This window comes from Perissodus microlepis, chromosome 10 (assembly GCF_051167445.1).
Source record: "Perissodus microlepis isolate ML-2025 ecotype Zambia chromosome 10, ASM5116744v1, whole genome shotgun sequence".
Lineage (NCBI taxonomy): Eukaryota > Metazoa > Chordata > Actinopteri > Cichliformes > Cichlidae > Perissodus > Perissodus microlepis.
The window spans coordinates 4095912-4117045 of NC_140470.1; the positions used below are offsets into that span (position 1 = coordinate 4095912).

The 21134-nt window shown below is 40.8% G+C and overlaps 1 protein-coding gene across 3 annotated transcripts in view; it reads right to left on the minus strand.

Moving 5' to 3' along the window:
- arhgap32b (Rho GTPase activating protein 32b) overlaps positions 1-21134 on the minus strand; it is a 114866-nt gene that overhangs the window by 81923 nt on the left and 11809 nt on the right. For all 3 annotated transcript variants that reach the window (XM_084941537.1, XM_084941536.1, XM_084941535.1), the window contains exon 2: positions 1435-1555. In XM_084941537.1, coding sequence (XP_084797663.1) covers positions 1435-1529 — 95 coding nt within the window. In that variant the 5' untranslated portion in view covers positions 1530-1555. The remainder of the gene's footprint in view (positions 1-1434; positions 1556-21134) is intronic.

Here is a 21134-nt window from a genome sequence, read left to right on the forward strand (position 1 = left end):
CTGCTGCTGCCATGGTAACCTCAGTACAGGATTTAGACCCAGTTCAGGACTGGAGGGGCATTGAGAAAGGGGCAGGTGGAAGAGCTGAGCGGCCTTAACTGTAATCCCCAACACCATGAGCAAAAAATAGAAAAACTAAGCTAGACAGCACATCTGCAAAAACACAGACAGATGCGCACGACACGCCACTAATCCAGCAGTGAGAATAGCCCACATCAACTCGTACTGCCTTAGCAGTAACGTTGGCGAGATAGACAGAGGCCTCTGTCTACCTGCTCAGACGAACAGCATAAAGGTGTAATTCAGAGAAGGCTGCAGAAAATCTGTCTTCGTCAATCAAATGCGAGTGGTGACTAACAGAAATAGTAAGGAAATAACAGCTAAATGAGTCACAGCCTTCATTCCCTTCATTATGCAATCTCACATTGTATAATGTGTCAAAGGAGATCCCCGGAACGTGTCGGAGATTACTTATACCTCAGTGGTAGAGAGAGTAACAACCGGAATGTTCCAGGAGCACCTGCTGGCTCATGATAGAGCTCGCTATGCACAGGGAGGCATACCTTGGAACAGCTACAGCAGTGTTTGTCCTAAAACATCCCTGTGAAGCATGCGTGTTTACTGGATGAAAGTCCATATACGTTTTTGTGAATGTGCATGCTTGAGGGGAGGGCGTGTGTGACGACAGTCCGCGTGGGTGTGGGTGCACAGCTGTAGAGATGACGTAACTAGCTGAAAGCTGATCCACTCAGCCTATCGATGGGGACACTGGTTTTTGGAGCTGGGATCTGGGAGTCTGAATGAGGAGTTCCCAGCAGTGATGGCTACTGCACAGTTGCTATGGGGCTTTACGGTTTCTGTGTGTGTGTCTGTGTGTGTGTGCTGGAGTGGGGGGGGCTGTACAAACTCAACCTATCAGCAAAGCTACAGCACTCAGGCACGTTTACCAATGCCTCCCCCTCCTCCTCTGCATGCGCATACCCTGGTGTCATTTCTCCTTCAGGCACAGAGGAAGCCAAGTAACTCCCCCCTTGTGTCATAGCGTGAACACACACACACTCTCACAAGCACAAACCAGATTCTCCAACTATCAGCTGAAAAACTGAACTGCCTGCCAGTGCATTTCCCTCACATGAAGTGAGAGTAATGGTACAGAAGACGAGACACACGCATGCACAGACAGAAGAAGATAGGCTCACTTACTGTAAGTAAGCAAGCGCACACACACCCCTTCCCATCCTCCGACCTCACCCCCAAAACACACACACATGCTCACAAACTCTCCATACCTGTTTTCTGAGTATAAACAAACTAACATGCTATTCAAAGCCCTAAGGTGTGGTCCTTCTCTTCCACACACTCTCCACTCTGATGGAGAACGTCAGGGGCAGTGTGTTCCTGGGGGTGTGTGCCAGCCTCATGCAGCTCGCTTACCTGTCCAAGATGTCATGGCTGGATGTGGCTGTGGCTCCCAGCAAACCCAGTGCTGCACTCCCCACCGCTGCGGCAGCCCCGCTGCCTGCCTCCATGATACTGACTCACTGCAATGAGCAGCCTGCCAGAGAAGCGGAGAGGGAGGGGGAGAGAGGGAGGGGGCGGGAGGGAAGGGGGAGGATGTGAAGAGGTAGAGCAAGAGGGAGAAAGAGGAACGAGATAAAAAGAAATCACATGTAGGAACTCGACAGAGGGGGGGGAAGCAGAGGGATGGAGAGGAATGTGGGGAATAAGAAAAGAGACAAGACTGAGAACATGTGGTGTAAAAGGTACACAGGAAACGATGTGCGAAGACAGGGCGGGGTCGGGGGGTGGGGTGAGATTGGGGTGGTAGAAAAAAAACAAAAACAAATTAACTTTGCATTTAGTCAGCAGACCAGATAAGTCATGAGTTTTGCACGACAGGATTTTTTTCTTTGGTCCCAACACATGGAGATTCTGGCACATGCTGTCCAATGTGAACCAAAAGTCAAACAACATCATCAGCTCCATCGGCTTTCCCGCTGCGGTAGCTGTGCTGTCTGAAGTCTCCATCCTCAAACAGTCTTTTTACAGTCCTCGCATCTTTTGGTCAGCCATTCTTTTTCACATCTCCACAACTATGTCTGATTTCAAGGAAAAGTTCCAAAAACATTCCAGAAAGGTTATAGCAAACGAATGTGTTCTCCACCCTCATCAACGTCAGCCACAAACTACAAGCAGAATGCTAGCATAGGATGTTCAGCAATGCAAATCTCACGGCAAAAGTTACTACGCTTACCAAAATGCTCAACACCGGCCTCTGACTGGTCGAGTTGGTTGTGCAGCAGCATTTCAACCTATCCATCATGCGCAGCGATTTCTCATGTTAGTCTGGTAAAAAACAGTTTGTTTGCTTTACAGTCTACTGCAGAAAGTGGCAGTTACTCTTTGGTAAACAACATATCTGTTAAATGAAGGAGTGAGACAAAGTAAACACATGCAAAGAAGTTGGTGGTTCGATCCCTGGCTTCACCAGTCTGCATGCCAAATATCTTTGGGCAAGATATTAACCCCAAGCTGCTCTCAGATGCATCGGAGTACGAATATGTGTATGAATGGTAGTTAGTAAGCACTGAAATTATAGAAGACTGTGCTTGTGCGAATGGGTGTGAATGTGGCATGTTGTATAGAGCGCTTTGAGTACTCCGAAGAGTAGAAAAGCACTATATAAGAATCATGTAATTTACTACTTACCAGAAATTATTTTCTGTGTTGAAAAATTACTGCTTCCTAATATCTTCAAGTGCTTATTCTATCAAGGCAACAGTTCGACAAAGATTTAATTTACAGTAATGTAACATATCACGAGAAGATGCAAACCCTGATATATCAAAAGCGCAAACAAGGAAATGTGAGGCTTACAAACTGACACCATCAATGCATCCATCACTTATAACAACTAAACAACCTCTACGTATATCTATAGTTACCGTTCACTACTGCTCTTAAGATCCACCTGCAGCCTTTGAATGTTTTTAAACCGAGAATCTTTAAATGTGTGTTCACTTTGTTCTTTGTTTATTAAAATCACACCTTAAATCATCTTGCTCCATTTAGCAGATGCAGGTTATTATGTGTTCAAGCAGAAACATGTAGGAGCTGAAAGTCCTTTGAAGTTATTACACATCAGACTTATAACCTGAACCAAAACTATGTTTTTCCTTCAAATGAATGAACTGCAAAATGCTTTAAATTATTTTGTCATCATGTGACTATGGAATAAAGTTACTACCTGAGGGGTCTCTGCACGTCATAGAAACAGCTAGCACTCCTTCTTGTGTTCAGTGCCAAGCATACATAGTGGGAGCATTGTACAGTGATTAAGGTGACTTTAGGGAATATTAACAGCGCTCATCACCCACCCACTGAATCATCACCGTGACTATAATCACAGGAGAGAACATCTTCGCATCTCTGGTATTATCTCTGTAATACCACCCACCACAAAACCTCCCAGGGAAATCTTAACATGTCAGTGCAACAAAATAGATCACAGTGACACAACAGGAATGACCAAGAACTTTACATCCCCTGGGAGCCAAAGAGCCAGATTTCTGTGGCAGTCAATGGCTACGCTCTGTAATCCCAAGAGGATGGTGCCAAGAGTGGGGCGCGAGAGGAGAAAGCGTAGGAGGAAGAGGATCTTCACAAGCCACACTGAAGCAGCTGGTTCTACATCCGAGGCAGACTTGCCGGGCATACGTAATCCTCCGGCCTCTCTGGTGCACACACAGTGTAGCTCAGGCAAAAAAGGCACCATGTTTAAAAGGCACATGTCATCTATTAACATGGATAGTAATTTAATGCCAGTATTAGAGACTCCAAATATTTGTCTCACCTTCTTTTGAGACATTTAAGTGACTCAGAGATCTTTGTCCTAAAAATAACAAGCATGCACTTGAATCCAGAGTAATTAAGCTTCTTCCAAACCAATGGAAAAGCAACACGACGCACTCTTTTGACCTGTGACCGTCTTTGATATAAGCAGTAAGTCTGAATGGAAAGATGATAAACTTTTCTGTATGCTGCACAGTGCAGTTCATCTTTTTTAACCACCACATTATTGACCTGCAGCACGTGGCTGTATTGACTGCTATGCACAAGCGGACTGGCCTGGCACAACCCGGGCAAGTTGTTGACATGGACATGGGCTTCATGTTGGAAACACAGCTTGCCCTGAGCCACTGTTAACTCACACACAAAGGCAGCTCATCCCATTTGACATTAACTAGATGTTTTTTGTGTGACTTCATCCGCCTGTTTATGCTGTGGGTATGGAAACACATATCCCTTTAGGTACTGTGTGCAGGCGGAATGAAGTGTGTGCATTTGTTAACAGAAAATGAGTTTGTGTATACCAAGCAGGCAGCCAGGCACAGCAAAGCAGAGTGAGCTTCCCACGAACACCTGATGCAGCAGAAAAAGCCACAACATAGCTGACCTTGAGAGAGGACAGAGCCTCAGCTCATCTCACAGGAGATTAAAAATCAAGATTCAATAGTCTCTACACAATAAACATCCTCACTCTAATCTGAATGGCAAAAACAGGAAATCTTGAGCTTACTAGAGCCCAACTGGGAGTGGTTAGCAATCTCATCTCACAGCAAAAAGGCTCTAGGTTCAGACCTCCTGAGGGTGTTCTACGAAGGAAGGTCAACATAGTTTTGTTTGCCTTTGCTGGCTCACTCTCCGCGTTGCTGTTTATTTCCACTGTGATGACTGAACATTAAAGCTCTGACATTTTAAACTGATTGAAGAAGTATTCTTGGTTTTTGCATTTCCTGACTTGGCAGATTATAATAAAGAATACCAACATTTACACATTTGCTGCACCAAATGAATACATGCTCGTTGCTGTGAAAATGTCACTCGCTGTTTCAGTGGTTTTACTTAGGTACGGCTTAACAACTTGCACATTTTAAGTGAGAATATACATGTATACAATGTACAATGTACAATACTGTAATTTACAGTATGTTTTAGGTACAATGTACCTAAAACATACTGTAAATTAAAGGCTCTGTGAAAGGTTGGCACTTCCAGCTGATGTTAAACCAAAACTCAGAATATAAGATGCTCCAGAAGAGGTTAGGTGTTTAGTTCAAGTTACCACAGTGACTTAGCCATTTGGACTCAGCCGTTTATTTCTGTAGCAGACCCTTCTGGTATGTGGTTGTCTCTCTCTGGTGGCCCTGTGTACCCCAACTTTTACATTCTGACACTGGGATAAGCTAGCCCCCTGACCCTATAACGCATTAACGGAGAAACCAGCTAAATATTTCCTTGACTGACAATTTGCAATCTCTGACCAACTGCAGATCTCCAAGATCATCAGGACAACTAATTTCTTAGTCGACTAAACAAGGAAAAAGAATTAGACTAACCGACTAGTCTAAAACTAAAAAACACCCTCATATATCAAGTTAAAGTTGTGAACCGTTTAAGGTCAAAAAAACTAATAAAAAGGGCATTCCAAACCATTAGTCACCATTAATCAGGCCGATTAACTGTGCAACAGCTCGCATCATGCATTATCAACATTACATGTTATACTCCAGACGACGAAAAAGAAAGACACTTAAAATAAACCAATGGAAAGAATATGATATTAAAAAACATGATACTACAAAAGATGTTCACATATTACTCAAACACGACAAATTAACAGTAGAAAAACTGATAAACCTAAGTTTATTACCCCGAGGTCGTATTAAACGCCTACCACATCTGGAACCTACTAGTAACAATGGTGATGATTAGTCAACTAGTCGAGCATGTTCCTTTACTTAGAATAAGTCAATGTTCTAATATTTTCCAGTCCACGTACATGTCTTCTTTCATGTTTAATCAAACAAACAAACATAAAAAAAATAGATATGAAGATGTAATTATTGTCTCAATGCAAATGTAACCATCCATGCTCCCAAATGTATCAGCTAGGGGACACACCAGGTCCCAAAACTGGAACATGGAAAACTGGAAAAATTCAGACAATGTGACGGTTAAGATCTTAAGTTTACTTGTAGTTTTTCTTTAAAAATAAAAATCTAATTCAACTACATTTCAGTTTAAGAAATGAGTGTGAAAACGTTAATTCCCATAAAGGTCACATTTTAACTTTTATCTTTTGCCTCTGTCACTTTCAGTTCAATGTCATGAAGCAGAGCGTCTCCGGAGTGCGGTAGTGAGTCATAAATATAAACAGGTCACTCAACATTAAATCAATAACAGCAAGGCGAAGTTCACTCATCTCTCCTTCAGTTTAAGCCACAGCAGCTACAATTTAAAGAGACACGCACACAGACTTGATGCTCGTCTGCAACACGAGCTTCTCTCATTTACCTTTTCTCTGTTACAGCTCAACAGTAATTCTAGCGCTTCAGATTTGTACAGTAACGACTTCAGCATTAAAAAATAAATAAATCTGAGATTATGAGATTAAAACATAGCAGCTGTCTATAAACAGAGCTGCATTGAGTACTGGACATTAATTACTGAAATGATAGTAGCATTGAAAAAAAATGCTGTTATGGAAGGAAAGTTCTACTTTGAACAGTCTGCATTTAACTTTGTTTTCTGTTTAATGCTTTCACTCTATTTTTTAAATCTGTTTCCATTTTTTTTAACTTCCTCCTACTTTGCTCTCAGTACTAACAAAGAAGAACGTACTATGAACAGCAGTCTTAGCAGATGATTTAGGCCAGGGGTCCCCAATCCCAGTCCACGAGGGCCGGTGTCCCTGCAGGTTTTAGATGTGTCCTTGATCCATCACAGCTGATTTAAATGGATAAATGACCTCCTCAACATGTCTTGAAGTTCTCCAGAGGCCTGGTGATGAACTAATCATGTGATTCAGGTGTGTTGACCCAGGTGAGATCTAAAACCTGCAGGGACACCGGCCCTCGTGGACTGGGATTGGGGACCCCTGATTTAGGCGTTAGTGCCCCCATCGCTTGCTGTAGTGTATTAAAATAACACATTTACTTGGTTTTAGAATATGACACGTCAATAAAATTTTGCATCGACAATTTATTTTATATAGTCTATGTCATCGATTATGTCGACAAGTCGTTGCAGCCTTACATACACGTCTGATGCAACTTGCCATCTAAACTAGCTAGCGATAGCGTATAATTTTGCATGCTACCCTTTTATCCTTGTATAGTAATTTCTGGCTCCAAAAAACACCAAACAAGATAAAACAAATCAATATGACATGAGATGTCACCTCATCCTGGAGAAATGTGAATTGAATTGTTCGTTTGGTCTCCATTTATCCTTTTGTGGACACCATGTAAATATTCTAGTTGTTTCATCATGTTTGTGTTTAAGGAATAATCTAAACAGACTTTTAGGAAGCACCAACATTAATAGTAAAAACCTCCACGAAACCTTGAATGGAAACCACTGAAAAAGCTCAACTGTCCTGTATAATGAGTTATAGGATGGGTAAGTTAGATTTTTAAGTAGTTCAAACTTTCAAGTTCAGGGAAACTGTTTGACAGGTGAAGGGTGCTTTTATGCTCACGCTTACTCCCTGTGGCGCGATGGATCTGATGTCACCTCGACTGCCTTTGACCTGTCGCACATCTCTTGATTTTTGTAACATGGTGCGTTGTGCCGCTGCCGCCACGGCTGGGCTGAAGACAAAGAGTCTCAGGTTGTACAGAACCTCAGAGATTCACTTCCTTCTATAAATACAAGTGGCTGTTATAGATGTTACTGGTGCCACGTGAAGCGACCAACCCGGCAGGCATACTGGAGCTTAAAGGGGCTGATGGAGAACTGCATCGTGTTTGTATCTTGGGTACATACAAACACGCCACCTCCACAGAGCCATTTCACTACTGTGGCTAAAACACGCCAAAGGAGCGCCAGCATGTAGTCGCCTCCTGTTCTGACACCGCTGACCTCCTCGACCTCGAACACGCACAGAATGATAAACCACTGGGGGCCCATCCAGTGGAGCCCTTTCCCTAACTTGAAAGACTTCAAATACATTGATGTGCAAATTAGCCAGTAATGGCAACCTGGACACTTCTGGAACAGTTTTTGACAACCTAGCAACAGCACTGAGCTTTGAATGGAGCATTTCACTCCAGTGTCTCTGAGAGGCTCACTGAATACCAGCAGTATGCAACCATTTCATGCTTTCTGATACGGACAGGCAAGCAGCAATTTGTAGAAGTTGTTTCGCAAAATGAAGAGGTCATTAAAGTTTCCCACGACAAACATCATTTAGAGAGTCTGAGCAGCAGGCCGGCTCAGTTCTGCCACATTTATCTGTAACAGTATAAACAGAGATTTGTCGACTTTTTCATGCCTCTTTCCCAGTACATTCACACTGATTAAGAGCAGTGCTGGGAGGTGTACAAGATAGGAATTCCACATATAGCCTTACCAGTAAAGAGACACAACGGCCCAGTGGGTATTTTCAAGTAGTTTAAATAAACTACTTGAAAATACCCACTGGGATCACTAAAGAGCACATCGGCAGGGGGCCTGCACTGTAACTGTGCACCCTTCATACTCACATCATAACACACATTCTACACGAACAGAAGACAGTCTGTGAAACAAACTTTCCTCTGATTTTTTTTTCCAGAGCCTTTTTGCACTAGCACCTACTCGGCTTGGCTCTACTCTGTTTTTGTTGTCCATTACAGTAGAGTACCACCTTAATGTGGGTGGGGTCATTAAAGCAAGGCAGGACCGGAAGAGATCACTTTGATCCCCAGTCAAGTAGGTACTAAAAAAAAAAAAAAAAGTACTAGGTAATCGGTACGACCACCTAATGGAAACCCCTAAAAACCAAGTGGTCGAGTTAAGTGGAAAAGAACCAAATAAATGTTACCAGCATTCATGCGTTTGTGTGGTCTTTATTTGTCAAATAACTTGTGTTTGTATCCTGCTAACCATACAGGAAGCATAATAGTCTGTAAACAGCTGAGAGGGGCTCTGTAACCTCATTTAAGAACAATAAAGAGCGGGAGGATGAAAATGAAAGCAGAGATGCTCCAAAAATGTGTAACCAATAGAGGACCCCGGTCTGCTGTGAAATGTGGGTGTGAAGTTTTGCTAACATAATTTAAAAATGGTACGTTTATGTTTTTGATATTTGTCTCTTTTTTTCTCCCAACAGATAATTCTAAACCTATACAAAGACCCAAATATCCCAAAAAAATAAAAATGGAGTACTTTTTTGTTAACAACACTCCTACTGTGGGAGCCACATACTGCATAAGTCACATCCACTATTTCATTCACAAGTTTATTCAACATTTTAAGGAACATATTTTAAAATCAAACTACCTTTTTAAACAGTGCCTGGGTTCTTATCTTACTCCCCACGCCACTGCAAGACTGACATTTACAGTGACTTGTGTTTTTTGCTTAATGAGGTTCTTCCCCATTTCCAACATTCCTCCCACTGTGTTAAACTCTATTCTGCAGAGCCTCATCAGCACTGGGAGAACCACTGAACCCTTGAGCTAGTGCCAGCAGCAATGTACAACAAAACAGTGTGTGGAGAAATGCCTTCACACAATCATTCTAAAGGGTACAATGTGATACACTTGTGGCAGGAACCACTCTGATGTTTAGGAAACCTTTTTGTGTACAACTAATGAATGTGCCTGCAGTGTTATCGCTGCAATCAGCCTTTATTCTCCATTCATGCAGCAGTAACGCCAGGAGCAGAGCTGCCTGTCGATTAGAGAGAAACTGCTCTGAAAGGTCACACGACACGTCTCAAAGGTTACAGGTTGGATCCTCAAGAGAGCCATCTGTTCTGTCAAAGCGTCCTTGAGGAAGAAAGTGAAGTTTCTCTAACACCCAACACAAGTGAAAACACACAAGAAAACATACTGCACTGTCTTGCATTAAAAAAGGTCTCCAATAACACCACACATCAGTTACAAGACACAAAGTAAACTCTGCAGCATCAAATATTCATGTGTGACGGTGAATGAAACATGTCATGTCCATATTTAAGAAAATATTTCTCAGTTATAATTAAAGCACCACCTGGAACTCATCCATCCAAATATTGTCACCAACAGTAAGTGCTTGCTCAAATATGGAGTTTTATAGGAAATTTTTAACTCCCCAATATTCATATTTGGATGTAAGCCTCAGATTAAACATTCTGATTCAACTGAATGGTAAGAAAGACCAATGACATTTTCATTATTTTATCTTTAATAGTTTTTGTTCGTTTCTTTTGATTTTACTGTAATACATGTACTGATTTTTCAAAATCTCGTCTCTGATGTACACATAGTACTACATAAGATAATAATTTCAAAAACAAAAACTCCTGATTCAGTTCAGTTTTAGAACAAGGGTCCTGAACCCGTGGATCTGAAGCCACATGCAACACAACACAGCATTTGTGTGAAATCACAGTGAATTGAATTACTTGAATTGAATTAAATGAAGGCCGTCACTTGTTTAAACGTTAAGAGAAGCTCAGACTTGAAGCCTTCCTGTAATACAAAAGCCATCCTTTATGCAGTTCCATGGCATTTAAACCAGTTTAACATGCTGGCGGGTGGATCTTCTCCCAGTTTTGGTGTGACGGAGCCGTTTGAAAGCAGGTAACTGAACTGACTTGACTGAGGAACGTGTAACCAAAGAGAAACCATGACTCTTATTTTATTAATTCTTTTTCAGTTAATTAGGTTAACAAAAATTAAAAAATTTATATTTTACAAGTGCTTTAGTTATCATCACCAAATATTTTTTGGGCAACTTGCAGTTCATATCCTAGATGTTCTTATCAGATTAGCATCAGACTAAAGAGAACAGCACTTTCTCTCATTCTCTGTAGATATTTAACGTTTGATTAAGATAATCAGGGAATGTTACAGACAAACTGAATCCAGAACACGAGTGAACTAGAGACCTTAAGGCAACTCAAAAACACACATTTCTAATTCATAATAGTGTTGCAGTGTGATCCACGCACACAGAGCAACATAAAGGATACAATTAAGCTTGATTAGGATGTGATAAAAATATTTTGGTCAACTGAAATTATTAAAACGTATATTTTAAAAAGATGTTTGAAAAAAAAAACAACAACTTACAAATCTAACTCAAAATAGAAATACACAGGAAATGTCTTTATCTTTGTTACTCGGCACGTCTACATAACTGAGTCATGTGGCTTTACAAAGTGTTGTCCTGAATACTTACTCTGACAAATGTCCCTTATATGATGTTCATTCTAAAATAAAGGCTGAGCTAAAATAAAGCTTTCCGACAAAAACTAAAACTAATTAGAAAATACAAAACTGTAACAACTACAACCTTCAGTCTGTCGATTATATAAATGCTTTCTTTTGTATGAGTTTACTGAAAAAAAATTTCTATTAAAATTGTTAATACAATGTTGTATTCTTCCTTACTGATTAAAAGCACTTATGTTCTTGATAATGACGACACTATTTATATGCACGCTGCCTCCTTTGCACTTTGTGTGTCACAGTTCTTTATGTTTCATATCAAACATCTTGATATCACTGTGTACTTTATAATCTGGTTTCTTGGCCTTCATTTAGTTAAGGAGGCAGTTTTACTAGCAGCTTTATGTTCAATGCCATGTTGGGTAAACCCTGAATAACATCAAACAGCTGCTATGATTTGTGTTCCTCTAGTTTGCTTCTCACATCATTTTTTAACTCAGTAGCACAACGTTGTCCAACTTTACACCTCAGTCATTGAATAACCTTCAGAGCACTTTAAAGCTGAAATCTTGTGTCTCCTTGAGAGAGTTCAGAGCTCATATAAAGACTTCTGTAACTGCTATTCATAAGCTGGACCTTATATTTGGATTATTTTGACTTGTTGTTTTGTCCGTATTGATGTTGGGTTTACTTTGTGTATGATGTTAGAAAGGTAGTGCTGTTGAATTGACATTGTTGACCTAATTCACATCCTCTCACAAGCTACAGTTTTACATTGTTACAGCAATTACCATTATCCATTAAATGTCTCGTAAGGCCAAAGCAGCTGCTCTTTCACTTGTTGCACAGTCTTCCTTTTAAAATGAGACTCCTATGAAAGAGCAGGCACTGAGGCCACTGCTGACAACAGAGGGAGAATTTTAAATACTGAGCATCTCCCGACACAGAGAATCATTTTGATGAGTTGCCACCCAAGTGCAGAATGAACTGTATTTACAACGAGGCTGGGGCCTTGTGAAGTTATTGTGAATGACCACCCATAACCCCAAAGCAATGGTATAATGGTAAATAGCAAAACACAATGTGACAGTAGCACGTTAAGCTAAAAAAAAAAAAAAAAAAGAAAGAAAGAAAGAAAAAAAGACTCAAATGTTACTTAAATTAAACCATCAGTTTTAAGAAGAAGTAGGGCCGATATGATCAAAATCTCATGTCCCGATATAAGAATTCTATCGTCCGATAACGATGTAAATCACAAAAATTTAACATTTTCTGTAAATTCTGTGAATCTCAGGCAGCTCGAGTTGCGTGAAGTGTTTCCAGCTGGGCGTCGTGTACCTGGAGTCGAGTGTTTTAACGATGTATGAAACTATACATTTTTAGACATAAGTTGTAACGGCCGCCGTTTTCTTTCTAAGTATTTATTACACGGCGTGCTGCGGGGAAAAGCCTGTTCTAACGTTTGAGTCTAAGGTTTATTTTTTAGCACCTGGCGGCTCTTTTTTGCTTCTCATCTGTAAATAATCTGCTCTTTCACGTGATTCAGTTTATTTTGAAAAGTCTCAACAGGTTCTTGAGCTTTATTGTGAAAGGTTTATGTGGAAAATAAACAAGCAGACATGCGATGGTTTTACCATCGTTGTTGCTAACGACAAAGCATAAAAACAGGCGCTTGTCCGTCTGTAGTGTGGTTATATTAAATATAAGAGAAATAGAGAACTTTAAGACATTAATATAGCCACTACAGTGACCATCAGAACGATGAAAAAATATTGCCGTAAACAGTTTATTTTGCGACACCACGTAACAAACAATAGCATAAAATGAAACGATAGATGTTTTTATGTCGTCATCCGATATATATCGTTATATCGAACAGCCCTATAATACAAGGAAGGCACTGGCAAGCACTACAGCACAATGTGTGCAATTATTCATGAGTTTTGCCTGAAAAAGAGGCCTGCCCAAACCATAGCAACCGTTAATAAGCAGCCGATTTCCACAGGAAAACAGTGGATCAGGCAACGTCGATTAGCTGAGTGATGGATTCACTGACTAACCTCTGCAGCTCTATTTGACTGTTATAAAGAGACAAAAACCTGTTTGTGCTAAATGACCAAAGAGATTCATGTGATGCGTGGTCTGCAGCGAGCCTGACCTCATCTGAGTAATAGTTGGATTCCTGTTAGACACACACCCAAGTGTGAATCGCGGGAGGGGATGAGCTCATTAAAACAGAATCTGGTGTACTTTCAAAAAAATAAAAACTGTGTATGAAAACACCCTTTTCACTGCTCTACTTCATTATCACTGCCTTGCAGGAGGGCGCGATAATCCAAAGAAAGAAAGCCAAGATGTGATTCACATGGACCAGGAAATGTATCCAGACAAATAGAACTTATTGCAGCAAACAGACTAAGAGCAGGCAAAACATGAGTGTCCTTGAAGCTGATTTAGGAGCCCTTGTGTAGGACTGGGTAAGAAAATCTGATAATTAGGAGGTAAAAATCTGATAAGGTACCCACTCGCAACACCACACCACGGGGTGAACACGCTTAGTGAATTACCACAGGAGATAATACAATACAAAGTGAGATGTGGATCTAAATTACCAAGCTGAAAAATGAGCAGGCAGCAGAAAGACCAAGAAAAACATGCATCTGTACTCTAATGATGCAAATACCACAGTGAGGTAAAAGTGCTCATTTCAACTGTCACTTAAACATCTTCATCTAGTTAAAATAAACAAAACTCAGTTATCAGAAGTAGGTTACTCGTCAGTCTTTCGAGTGACTCCCATGTATGCTCCTTGGTCTCGTTGCTTTCATTGCTTCACATTCACACAGCAAAGTGAATTTAAAGTGGTGCATCTGAAAAGGGAGCAGCTTGGCAAATGGCAGCAGAAACATGAAAAATGTTGTTGGTGGCAAGAGAAAAATCTCCTTCATATCCAAACATTTCCCACAAGTGGCGAGGCTTGTGTAACACAGGCCTGTCTGCAGCTCAACGCGGCAAAGACCAAGGAATTGATTGTGGACTTTTAGAAGGACCAGGAAAACCTTGACCCCTGTTTCAATCCAGAGGGTCAATGTGGACATTGTAGAGGACTATAAATACCTCGGAGTACACATAAACAATAAACTGGACTGGGTTAAAAACACCACTGCACTCTAAAGGAAGGGCCAGAGTCATCTCTGTTTTTATCCTAAGGCGGCTGAGGTCCTTCAACATCTGTCGGACAATGCTTAGGATTTTCTATGAGTCTGTTGGGGCCAGTGCCATCTTCTATGCTGTTGCATGCTGGGGCAGCAGGTTGAGGGTCACAGATGCCAACAGACTCCATAAACTGATCCACAAGGCCAGTAATGTTGTAGGGATGGAGGCGGACTCTCTTAGGGTGGTGTCTAAGAGGCGGATGTTGTCCTGGATGAGGACAATGCTGGATAATACGCCTCCCACCCACTCCATGACGTGCTGGCTAGTAACAGGAGCATCTTCAGTGATAGACTGAGATTACCAAAAAGCACCACTGAACGACACAGGAAATCACTCCTGCCTGTGGCCATCTCCCTCTACAACTCCTCCATCTAATGCACTGTAAACACTGCAATAGAGTTACACCCTTTTGCACACACGCTACGTTAAAATAGCAAATAAAGTTCACAGGTTAGAGTCAAATCTCAATCATATCTTCCACCCCTGTAATATTTTTGTCAATATTCTTGATATTTATAATCACCTCTGTAATATTCTTGATATGTATAATTGAGTGATTTGTATATATTAGTGCCATTTCTTAAACTTGACACATTGGTGTTTATCTGACCAATAAACTGGTCTACCTTCTATGACTCTATGGTGGCCTCAGCCATCTTTTACGGTGTGGTCTGCTGGTGCAGCAGCATCTCTGCCGGGAAGAGGAAGAGAGTGCCAGCTCTGTTCTAGGATGCTCCCTGTTGGACAACACCTCCAACCCCATGCAGGAGACCCTGACAGAAGTGAGCAGCTCCTTCAGTGGCTGCAGCACCCACGATGTTGGACAGAGAGATTCCACAGGGCTTTCCCTCCTTCTGCTGTCAGACTCTACAACAAGGACTTCGCAGCTGACCAAGCACACACATGTGCAATAACACCAAGTACAATTCTCTCTTTCTGACAACATTGTATTTTATTCTATTGTATACAGTATCTTATTCTTATTACCTTATCCTATTCCGGTGTTTTTCTTCATTTTTGCTACTGTAACTTTGCAATGTCCACTTTCTGCTGTGACACAACAAATGTCCCACATGTGGGACTAATAAAGGTTATCTTATCCTATCTTTTCTTATCTTGTAAACTCTGTAACATATTGTATTATTTAAATAGTTTCGTGTGTTACTGTTACTATCTTGGAGCAAATGTAACCCACATAATTTCCTTAGGGATTAATAAGGTATTCTGATTCTGACCACCCACAAAGACATCAAACCAAGGTGAAAGCTTACATACAGCTGACAGCCAGCTTCAGCCGTACTGTAATGTGGCAGATATATCGGTCCATATGAGCTTTTTTCCCCCCATATGTATGCATCCACATTTATAAAGGCCAATGAATGAAGATTTAAAAAGTAAAGCGGAGACAGGAGAATTTCTTCAACCATGTTATTATTTTGATATGATGTTTATTCACCAATGGGCATAGCAAGTGTTTGCCACTAACCCAGAGACTCATGCAGTAATCGACTATTTGTTGCGACAATAAAACAATTATGAGCTGGGCTCTAAACTATATCTAAATCTGAGGTGACCAGAGAGTGACCTTTAAAGTTTTTGTTGGTATGAAGAGCCAACATCACACAGCCTCTTTGATATGAAAATGCTTTGCTAACTCAAGTGTGACAAAGCAAAGAGCAACACTTCAGGCAAAATGTGCTTTCAGCCTGTGTTTATCAGCTGTCACAGGATGGTGTTTACTGTAAACTGCTTTCGTGTTGTGCCCTCTCACTGAAGAAAGCACTATTTCACCACACACAGAAACAGAAACCACGTGATCATCTCCTTGAAAGTCGGTTATATTTTTGTATGATATTGGAAATATACACTATTGCTGAAACGGCTCGCCTTAACAGACTGACTTCAATCCACTTTTTAATTGTGCTGGACAATCCTTGACCATTTCTTATTATTATTTAAAAGTACGTGCCCACAAACACATAGTCAGTAAATATATGAAACATGTGATCCCTGGGTCACTTGTGTTTAGCCTCAGCTCAGCCATCAGTCATAGTTAAACACGGGAACTTTGCACCGACACAAGTGTTAAACCTGGGGGGGTGCTGTGCTGCGACTCTGAGGAGGGTGGGCATATGGTGCCAGGTATAGCGCAAACCACCTACTGTAATGTTGATTGATCATTATATGGCGAAACAGGCCAAACAGTTGGGGCACATAATTTTTACACATCTCCACAGTGAGAGACACGTGGCTTATTTTCCACTTAAATGCATTTATGTAGCAGTTTTATCCAAAACAATGTGAGTGAAAGTGCTACATACAACTTGCGCCCACTCACACACTGATGACAGTAAGCTACCATTCAAGGTGCTGATTTAACCACTGGGACTGATTAAGGTTTCAGTGTCATACCCAAGGTCACTTCAAAATGTGCGGCAGAATCACCTGCCCTGTGAACGAGCACAGTCCACGCACCTTCCTCACCTAACAGCCTGTGAACCCAGTGAAACGGCGCTAAAGTGAAATCCAAACAGCACACAGCTAATTTAGAGTCAGAACAACATCTATTTTAAGAAAGTGTGTACAAAGTTTCATCAGGGGGAAGCTCCATCACTCAACTAAACAAACCATCTTCACAGAAACAGAGCCCACCAGGCATCTTAGAAATTGCACCTGCATGTGAACAAATCCTTTACAATGCCACTTAATGGGTTTTCCAAGTAGTAGCAGTAAAAGCACCAGTTTGTTTGGAGTCTGTTTTTAATTATTCAGACAGACCCATTATCCTACAGCTTTACAGGAGACCCAACAGCAGCGGCACAGTCCAAAGACAAGGCAGAAACCACAATGAGAGCCAACTCCACTGAGTCTGGGGCTTCATATTTATTTTTTTTATTATTTTATTTTTCATGACTTCTGCAGTGAATCTGTTTAATGGCCTGCTTTGGAGTAATTCTGCAGCAGCGAGAAGTCTTTTAGGCGTGTCGCCACCGTCGCGTAGACAGGAGAGGAGAAGGATGTGGCAGGATGGCATCCCGGCCCAAACACGACATGCTGAGTCATGGTGACAAACACTAATAAGTGATTTATCAGGAAACCTAGGACATAAATCTCCCGGAAAGCTAAGCTGAAAATACTGCCGAAACTAATCCCCCGTCCAAGCCGAGCATCTCTCCTGTCAATTATTTCTGACAGAATTCACAGCAACAGAATAGCATGCTAGCCATGGCTCACTGACCAGATGCATGCCTGCATGTCTCGTCTTCATTACCATCTCTCCCGCACTGATTAATGAGGCCAGGACAGCTCAACTCCATTACGAAAAATATACACAAGAGCTCAATCAATCAACAACAGTCAGCAATCTATGGCTTGAGGCAAGAATAAAGCAAGACTTTTTTTTTTTGTAGAGAAATTAACCAAATAAAATCAAAGAGAGAGATTCTTTCCAGAGCTGGACGGCCATATAACCTCACAACACAAGTTGCACAGTCCCCACAAATTAAACAAAAACCTCCTGTTTACAAAACTAAACCTTGCCAACAGTTTGGAAAAGGCAGGCCTGTCCTTTCTGCAACAGTACAGTACTGTCAGGACTGGATTCTGTAGAAAATATCCTCCCCAAAGGGGAAGATGTGATATATAAATTTGGACTGTGTTGCTAACTTTGACATATGAGCTAAGGCTAATGGTGAGAAACAATGTGAAATAAAATAAAACATCTTCACACCATCCTCTCTTTAATATCAAGTCTGTATGATGTCTGTGTAACGTCCAGTTTGACCAATTTACATCAAAGTGAGAACAGTGCAGCCAATAATCCAGAAAATTCAGAGCAAGCGAGTGAATGACTTCAGACAGTATTTCAACCAAATAATGAATAGCCAACAAAAGCACCCGAACAACAATATATACATTTATGTGCATCCAAATAAACTGTGTGAGACCTACAGGCTTTCCAAATCAAAGTTTTTAAATCCACAAAGAACTTTAAGCAGACATTTGTGGACTGAGACCCACGTTTGGCTTGCAGATGAATGTGGTAATGTAAACAAATACACAGAATATAAGTTCAGAATATAAAATTAGGCAAATGCTGGTTTCTACCCAGCTAGCATGACAGTGCTCATATGTGCACTCAGTGCTCTCCATTGTCCAGCTATCAAGTAAACCATCATCAATATTTCACACAGTGTGACCTGCACAAAAAAAAAAAAAATCAGGAATTTATTTTTCATGAAGAGAAACAAAGTAGGCTAAATAATTTAAAGCTTTGAAATAATTGCCAGAAAATTCAATTGTAAAAAACAAACAAAACTGGAGTGTTTATTGAACCGTCTGACCGGTTAACAAATAAATGTATCTAAGTTTATAACAGTCAAAATGATACAAGTTTTGCATGTATCATTTTTGGCTTTTTTGATCATGCTTTGATACATTAACCAAGGTTTAAACTAAAAAAGGAAATACTTTAAAAGATGCACACGTCTGCAGTGGGGATATTTGGACTGAAAAGGTTGCCCTCTTATCTGCCAGGTCAGAGAGGTCATCCTTCTCTGAGGTCTGAACTCTTAAACCTAGCATGTGGTTGGTGCTGCTTTCACTTGCACAGCTGTTTAGTAAAGCCTCGTCTCTGGTGAAAATGACAACCTTTCTGTTTACTGAAAGCCGTCTTGTGCTCCATCTTAGTCTGTGACGCTAGCGCGGAGAGGCTTTTCTTTGTTTGTTTCTGTGCCGCACCTGTTTAATCGTTCGTCTCCTTTGAAACAAGTTCTCCACAACAGCTTTGGACAATTTCCATTCATCGCTGGTTTTGCTGATTGTGTGGGGCAGATGCATGACGCTGAAAACTTAGGTGTTGGGGCTCTTTAGAAGTATAGTGTACCCATAATTTAGACATGAATGTTTTTTTTTGACACTGAACAGAAAAGATTGTTTTTAAATGACTGGCTGGCTAAAAACATCCGTTTCAAACTGGCAGATAAACAATAAAAACAAAGCAGATTTTTGTTTTTATTGTTTATCGAGCACGAACAGGTTTATAAAAAAATGACTTAGAGAAACTGAGTAATCTGCTCTTTACATTGACTTTTTCTGTAATTGTAAGCTAACGATTAACAAGAGAAAACAACTGTCACTCACAAGAGCCGCCTACTTAATTATGCAACACTTTGAGAGGAATTCTCAATTCTCTGCAGTTTTTCCCCCTAATGGACTCCGTGAGCTGCAGGGTTACTCGGACTCAGAACCTCCAGCCAGTGGAGAGCTGGTTGATGTAGCACTCCAAAGATAAAGTACTGTTTTACCATTTTAAGATTCTGTTATAAACTAAAACGTGAAACAGGTCTAATTGCATTCAACCATAGTAGGTTTCTGATGGTGTCCTTCAAAAGGCCACACTAAGACTCTAAAACTCCTAATAATAAATGTTCTGAAGTCGTTTTCCCCAGTACAATTACAACATTAAGGCACATATCTCTATAATCGTATCTGAAACATGTCCTGTTGAAGGACACGCTCTATTTATCAAAGTACTGCTGAATGTGACCACCTACAGTTCAGACCTCTGAAAATGAAAAAAGTCTCTTCATAAAGATATATAGTTCTTCTTTTAGAAATTAGTATGAAAAGCCACTGATCAAAACAGTGTTTCCCCTACAGACACTCAAAAGGCCAGCACACTAAAGCATGAAGCTGCAGGAGTTGTGACTTTCCATTCAAGACGAGCAGCAATTTCAAATTAGAGCACACCGTGAAACAGGCAAAACAAACAGGCCATGACATTAGGCTAAACAATTCAAGGAACGGTGAAATTTACCGTTCTTATGGAAACAACACGTAGGAGCTTCGGGATGTTGCAATGGAAACACGCGTGCAGTTTCATTTGTTTAAGAGGTTTGATTTTTGGGGCACTGAAACCGCTGAAACCATTTGCCTGTTACTTTTGAAAACGAGGCTCATGAAAGGATTGAGGATGGACTTGAACTTGCTGTGAGATGCAAAATCAAAACAAACTGGAAGACGCTAAAACGCAGCACATCGCTCTGTGCATTCATCTGATTTTTACACATAAATGTGGATCTTAATCAAGATTGCAACTCCTATTACTGGATGCTTTAACTTATGTAATGTAGAAAATGAATGAAGGTTTACTGAACTTAAAGTAAGATGGTAAATATCTCAAGAGAATATAAGCTTCATGCCTAAAATGGAGAGAAACCCTGCAGCGCGGTTCATTTCCTGCTGCTATTTTGCACATTTCATTATGACATTGACCTTCAGTAGTGCATATTCATGAGGTTATTTGAAGCTTTGCAGGAATTAGGGCATGACAAGGCAGGTTTGCTCAACATCCTTGCAAGACATCACTCACGGAAAAGGTGCAGAATTTAAAAGACAAAGGTAACATCACTGTTCACTATTAGAGGATTTCTCTGTCAACTCCTCTGCCAAAGTTGTAAAAATGGGACTTCAAATGTGGTCTTTACAATTCAGTCTCACAATGATGCCCGTATGCCCGCTAACCGACAGTTTGCCATTCCAGAATAAACTCCAGATGAAATCTGATGTGTGATGCAACTATGTGTTTTTATCTGCCCTCTTATGCTTGATATTTGATGCCTTGTTTAAAGTCTACTGTCTTCAGCCTCTGGAGACTGGATGTCAAGAGAATGACCTTGTTAATTCAATTCACCTTTAGACGATGAATACAAA